The sequence below is a fragment of the Equus quagga genome, chromosome 2, assembly GCF_021613505.1.
Source record: "Equus quagga isolate Etosha38 chromosome 2, UCLA_HA_Equagga_1.0, whole genome shotgun sequence".
Taxonomy (NCBI): domain Eukaryota; kingdom Metazoa; phylum Chordata; class Mammalia; order Perissodactyla; family Equidae; genus Equus; species Equus quagga.
In genome coordinates this window covers 29,951,886-29,959,377 of record NC_060268.1, presented here as the reverse complement: position 1 = coordinate 29,959,377, position 7,492 = coordinate 29,951,886, and the positions used below count along the sequence as shown (strand labels likewise).

Genomic DNA, 7,492 nt, shown 5'->3' with positions numbered 1-7,492 from the left:
ACAAACCAATATTCCACCATGAATAATTGCTCTAGCTCTATGAGTAAATTCATCCTTTTAGGCTTCCCTTATGCCTGGGAAATTCAGATCCTCCTCTTTTCAATCTTCTCTGGGACATATATTCTGACACTAATTGGAAACCTGTGCATTATCTGTGCAGTAAGGTGGGACCATCAACTACAAACTCCAAGGTACATCCTGCTGGCAAATTTTTCCTTCCTGGAGATCTGGTTTATCACCTCCACTGTCCCTACCATGCTAGCCAACTTTCTCTCTGAGAACACCACCATCTCTTTCTCTGGCTGCTTCCTTCAGTTCTACTTCTTCTTCTCCATGGGCTCCACTGAAACCTTCTTCTTGTCTGCCATGGCCTTTGACAGGTACCTTGCTATCTGCAGGCCCCTGCACTACCCCACTGTCATGACAGTTCAACGCTGCATCAGAATAGGAGCCTGCTGCTGGGTGTGTGGCTTCTTGTACTTCCTCTTGCCTGTTTACCTAACCTCTCAGCTCCCGTTTTGTTGTCTGAATAAAATCGATCACTTCCTATGTGACATAGGACCCCTTATAAAGCTGTCCTGTGTGCCAGCTCCTGCCACTGAGATCCTCTGTGCCATCTACAACTCAGTCCTCATTTTCTCCACCTTATTCTTCATTACCAGTTCCTACACCCTGGTGATCAGAGCTGTACTGAGAGTGCCCTCAGCAGAAGGCTGGCATAAGGCCTTCTCCACATGTGGTTCCCATCTGGCAGTGGTGTCCTTATTCTATGGCTCTATCATGGTTGTATATGTGAGTCCAACAGCAGGCAATCCAGCAGGGATCCAGAAATATGTGACTTTGTCCTATTCTGTGATCACTCCACTTTTCAATCCCTTTATCTATAGTTTCCGGAATAAGGAAATGATGACAGCTCTGAGAAAATTATTCAGAACTGTGAGATTTAGTCTGAGGCATGCAAGAAGTCTTCAAAAACCTTTTGTTCATAACTGACATAATATGTGGAAAATAATGAAAAGATTGATATTCAATTGTATTAATTGAATTAGGAAGACACCTTTTTGGGGGAGGAGAAATGTGTTCTAGTGTAATTAACTGTTTATTAAGCTAACTGTAGCCATCTGTCCCTCTTTTATTGTTAGGGAAAATTTATATTAATCTCAAAATTTCTAAGTAAAAAAATAAGCAAAGAAAAAAATGATCACTCGTCTTACAAGTATTCAGATTTAAAACCGGTTAAAATTTTACTGTTAACATTACACACATATATATAACAATAATAAATCAGGTCTATATTTTACATTTATTACTATTATTTCTCTGGTAAGTCAAAAGTTACATATGCTAAATTTACAAAACAACATTTAAATGTTAATTCCTGTGTCAATACTAGAAAACATGGCAAGATGCAGTCACCTTCTTATGAAAATTCATTCATCATAATTATGTTTCTTCTCACTTTCTCACCAAAATTTAGGTAAAATACTCTGTATTTAGATCCAGATGGTTGCCAACATTTTTTCCATTATATATTTATTTTTTAAAATATTTTTTTCCTTCCCAAAATCCCAGTTGTTTATCCTAACTGTAAATCATTCTTGTTCTGTATGGCTGCTGCCACAACATGGCAACTGACAGATGGGTGGTGTGGTTCTGCCACCAGAAAGTGAACCCGGGCCACAAAAGTGGTGAGCGCCAAACTTTAACCACAAGGCCATCAGGGCTGGCTGAAGAATATTTTTGGACGACTCTATTTAGGATGAACCATTCATTGCCTTTTCCTGATGTTGCCTTTCACAAGTTAGGAGATAATGGCTGATGACTCCCAGGTACTGTTGAAATTACAGAAATAGTTAGATTTGCTTCTGCCAACTGTCTCAAGAGTACCAGTATCTCATATCCTCAGCCAGAATTTCTCTCATCCTGGACCCATAAACAAACACTTCCCAATTTCCCCTCTCTCCAGCTCCTGGGAACCACTAATCTACTTTCTATTTCTATGAGTTTGCCTAATCTGGGCATTTCGTTGAAGTGGAATCTTACAATATGTGGCCTTTTGTGACTGGTTTCTTTCACTTAGCGTATTGTTTACAAGGTTGATTTATATTGTAGCATGTGTCAGTACTTTGTTCCTTTTAATGGCTGAATAACATTCCTTTGTATGCATATATCACATTTGGTTATCTATTCAATAGTTGATGGATATTTGAGTTGTTTTCATTATTGGTCTATTATGAGTTATGCATTAACAAGCTTTTGTGTGAACATATGTCTTCCCTCTCCTAGGGTATATCCTTGGTAATAGAATTGCTAGGTCATATGTTAACTTTATATTTAACATTTCGAGAAACTTTCAGACTCTTTTGCAAAGTGGCTGCACCATTTTGCTATCATACCAGAATAGTATGGAGTGTATGGGGTTTTCAATTTCTCTGTGTCCTCACCAACACTTGCTGCTTTCTGGATTTTTTTGTTGTTGACTTTTTTACTTTAGACATCCTTGTAGATACTAAATGGTATCTTATTGTGGTTTTCATGTTCATTTCCTCTGATGTTGATTATCTTTTAATGTGCTTAATGGCCATTTGTATGTCTTCATTGGAGAAATACATATTCTTATCTTTGAGCATTTTTAATTAGTTTAGTCAGCTTTTTATTGTTCAGTTGTAGAAGGTTTTTATATATTCTGGATATAAATCCTTTATCAGATATATAATTTGCAAATATTTTCTCTTAATCTATGGTCTGCCTTTTTTCTTTCTTGACTGTGCTCTCTGAAGTTTTGAATTTTTTGATAAAGTCCAGTTTATCCACTTTTCTCTTTGTCACTTATATTTGTGTCATATCTAAGAGACCATTGCCTAATCCAAGATCACAAAAATTACTTCCATGTTTGTTTATATTTTTATTATTTGATGTAGATGATTTTTTCAAACTTTGTATTCATTTGGTTCTTTTAAGAAGAATTTGTGAAGACAGGAATCAAATGCAAGCTCCAAATTGCTACTTTGAACTAAAGCTCGCAAGCACTTTATGGCATAGTCAAACGTGTCGCAAGTTTATAGGATCATATGAGTCACTGCATGTCATTTATTTCTTGTTTTGCGGTCTTGATATTCCTAAATAGATTGTCGCATATCACACATTTTCAAGAGGAATCTGTTTGATTGTGTCCCAGAGACTGTCAAATCTTGATCTAATCTTTTTAAAATAAATTATTCGTAATACCTCTTAGAGACATTTAAGGCATTGATTTAGAGGAGGGGTAAAGGATGAGAAATAAATTATTGATAAAATAAAGCAAAAAAATAGGCAAGTTGTGGAATATAGAGGAAAAGGAAGGATGGAATTAAAGAAATTATTATGACAATTATAATAATATACAGTCATAAATTTCTTTTCTTTAAATACATTATAAAGACAAAAAAGGTGTGTAGAAAAAAATTTAGTGTGTCAAAAGTATTGGTATCTTCAAAACTTTCGTTCACTGTTTTTTTTTTTTTGCTTCTGTTTCTATATGATGGATAATTTTCACATTGTCAGTTATAACTGGGTGAACACCATTTTATTGAATTGGCAAAGACTCATTATTTTCTTCATGGTGCTCATAATTATCTTGCAAAGTTTATTTCTAGGTGATTTTGAAATTGTGTTGCTGTAGAAAATGAAATAGTTTCCCCAGAATAGTTTACAAGTTATTACATCCATAAAAGGAAGATTGCATTTCCTGTGTATTTCCTAACTACCTAAATTAATGTTTTAATTGATTCTCTTCTTGTGAGTAGACAATCATTTCTTCAGCCAATTTTCAGTAATGAAAATTTCTCTCTTCCTTTGAAAGAGATATGAAAGTAATATTCATACTTTTATATTATTATAATGTCTCAATTCATTGATATGGAAAGGTACAGTGACCTAATTTTATTAATTGACTTTTTCAAAATTATGTTTTCAAAAACAAATTGCCTGTAAATATCAATGACTTCAGCAATTTTTTTTTTCTTACTCATGGTATGTGTTGCCCATTGGTTGGCTCTACATGTCCTCTTCATTCTTGGGTCCAGATAAGAAAAAAAATCACTTTCTTTTTTTATTGCACAAGAAAAAGAGCCACGATGCACTGCATAATGGTTCTTAAAGGTTTTCTTCAGAGGCAGCATATTTAAATTTGCCTTATACTTCATTGGGCAAACCAAGTCACATTGCCTAGTCTAACATCTGTGAAACATGGAAATATAATCTTTTTATACAAAGGGCAATGAATCACTTGGGGCGGTAACTCTATTTACTATGTGGTCATATCTTTTGTCCTTGATTTTAACTGGAATGCTTTTTGTGTTTTACTGTGAAAGTATGGTTTTGCCAATTGTTTCTGATAAACAGATTCTTTGCTAGATTTTACTTCTGTTTTATTTTATCAAGATTGGATGTTCAATTTTATCTATTGCTGTTTCTACATTTATAAAGGTGTTTTTATGTTTTTTCCATTAATTAATGTAATAATTTATATTCTTATATTATATTCACATATGATACAATGTTGGATACCTCTTAAATTAAAGGAATAAATCTTACTTGATAATATTTTATTGTTGGAAATATTCTGCATTAGAATATAGGTTAATATTATATTCAGAATATTTGTAATGCTGAATATCATACCTAAGGGCTCAACAAATTGGAGATCAGTACATAAATTTGTGTCTATTCAGAAAATGCTAATTTTATACTATGGAGTCTTTAAAATATCAAAGTGGTTAACATATGGGAGGTTTTCATAAATATCTTTCCTATGTTAAGAAATTTTACTCATAGCTAGAGGATGCATCTCTCAGTTTGGTGGTGGTGGTGAGCTGTGGTGGGACAAACAAGTTGGAGTGAAGATGATGAACAGTTTTTAACGTGGTTAAGTACATGGGCTCCAGAGACAAAAGTCCAGAGACTTTTCTCCAAGCTTGGAACCAAGTCTCATTGCCTGAGCTACAGCTTTCCCTTTATCACCAGGAGATTATTTCTGATCATAGTTTAAAAAAAGTAAGCTTATTCTTGCCAAAATCATTTTTATTTGTTTCAATTTCCCTCATTATTCTAAATGTAAAATCCCTGAATTGGAATAGGAAATGTGTAAGAAGCTGAGACAAACTCCAGCATGGTGAGTAAAGAACAGAATGAGAAACTGGGTTCAGTAGGACAACGTTATAAATTCCCTCTCTAGAGAGCTACTCTCCAAAGACACTCCTTAAGAGGTAAAGGGGTTCATTTGAATTGTTCATTTGATTCTATCTAGATCATGAAACTGTTATTCTTTTTGCAACTGTCAAGTCGCCTTCACAGTATATATAAGAAAGAGAGCTAGAGAGGGCAAGTCCAAAGAATGTCCTCGACTCATTTCTTAACCTTGTAATGTTCTTACTCCAAAAAGTTTCCTCAGCAGTTCATATGAATTCCCACAATAATGCATGGAACATTATTATATTTGCTTTTTCTGAGATATGAGACTAGAGTTTGCACTCTGACGTGGAAGATGACATTCAGCCAAACAGATTTCTGTGATGCGCACTCTGTTTCTTCAGGTAAAGTAAAGCTCACATGACTCCAAACTCCCCTATTTCCTCATTTCACCTTTCTCTAGTTTTATATTCTGCAACTTAATATGAGAATTATGAAAGTATTCCTTCTCTGGGATCAAAGCCAACATTTTTTGCTGAGAGCTTATAAAAAAATTTACTTTAAAAATTTACTCTTAAAGAGGCTTACCAGCTCCCCCTTTGTATTCTGACTATATATGACGAGGTTCAAACGCTGCATCAGAGAAAATTCCAGAAAATGAATGTGCATACATCTTCCTTCAATGAGACTTCAAAGTGATATATTGCCTATCCCTGTTATATTTACTTCTAGAAGCTAGGAGACAAGGGCGTTTTACTCATAGTTTGACTGCAAAATTTGAGGAACAGTCTCTGTGAGCATAACTGACTTTGACATATCTTTATAAATGATACATATTTGACTTTAATAACTATCAAACTATTTTACATCAAGTGTAATCTTAAGGAAGAACAACATCAGATAGATTAGGAATTGAGTGTGTTGTGAGGGATGATGCTCGATCGATATGAAGGATAATATTATTAGTAGAGTTTGTTTCCTTAAGTTTCTTGATAAAATACAGCAGATTGTCAGCACCCCTCTTGCAGGCAGAGATTAACATTAACCCACTTTTCTAACATATTGTTTGCCTTTTACTTATTGATTTTCAGCACTCCTTTTGATATCTGGATGTTACTTTTTATTTGGAATTACTTTGGCATTTCTTTTACTATTATTATATGGTGTCTTGTTTTTCCGAAGTTTTTTTTTTTAATACAACTAAAAATATGTTAATCTCTATAGATTTGGTTTTACTATGCACTGTTTAACAAAGTTTTCCATTTTGTAATGCTAATATTCTCCTGTATAAATTTCCATTTATTTTATATTTTAAAGTTTTGCTTTTCACAATTCAGTTTTTAATTCAATCTGGGAAATATCTTTGTATATGTCAAAGATGAGGGTTACTTATATGAGTAGCTTTAAAAAATTTACTTCATTTTAGAAAGATATAAGTATTATACACAGCAGTTTTTCAAACTGAAAATATTTATACTCATAAAATAGATTCAATATAATTAATAAAATATAGATTTTACTTTCATATGTAATCAGTTACTGTGGAGAAACAGGATAAGAAGTGAAGAGGTAGATAGAGATTTGTGGGAGGAGGAGAGAGAAAAAGCTCAGTTGGATAGAAGGAAACTGGACACCAGGAAAATACCATATGAAACCTGGAGGAGATATGCTACAGTTGAATAAATTATAGACATGTCAAGAATTACAAAAGTGTTTGCACACACAGACACACACACGCACACAGAAACCAAATGAAACAGAGAAATATGTAGACACTAAGATATTTAGAGACATGTTGACAAACGTATGGGAATTATTAGAATGAATGAAAAAATATGAAGTGAGAAAATCCAGTCAATGGAAAAGCAAGAGAGAATTGTTGAGGGCTTGTAGGGGCTGAGATTGAGTAACACTGTCAGTCATTCAATCTAGGGCATCAGTCTGGGTAATTGTTTGTGTTTAGTTTGGAATTCTCATGAGTTGACTGGCTTAAAAAAAAATTCTTCCTTAGTACAAATCCATTGCTTTTCAAATTTCAAAGCTTATTTTTTCAAATAACGTTTTTTTAAAAAAAAGACATATTTTCATGAATTTAAAGGGTTTTAATATATTTGAACTCCTGATTAAGATTTTAGGCCTACGGGCCAATTTCTTTCTTTTTTTTTCTTTCTTTGCTCTTCATTTCCAAGTTGATTGTCCTATTGTATCGTATATTTTTTCAAACTTTATTGAAGTATGATTGACAAATAAAAATTAGATACATTTAAGAGTACAATGAGGGGCCAGCCTTGTCATACAGTGGTTAAGTTCACATGTTCTACCT

General features: G+C 33.7%; 1 protein-coding gene across 1 annotated transcript; it reads left to right on the top strand.

Annotated features, from left to right (window-relative positions):
* On the top strand, window positions 1-993 carry LOC124235101 (olfactory receptor 11H7-like). The gene has a single exon (XM_046652727.1). The coding sequence runs from the start codon at window positions 19-21 to the stop codon at window positions 991-993; it is 975 nt and encodes a 324-aa protein (XP_046508683.1). The 5' UTR covers window positions 1-18.
* The last annotated feature ends 6,499 nt before the right edge of the window (window positions 994-7,492 follow it).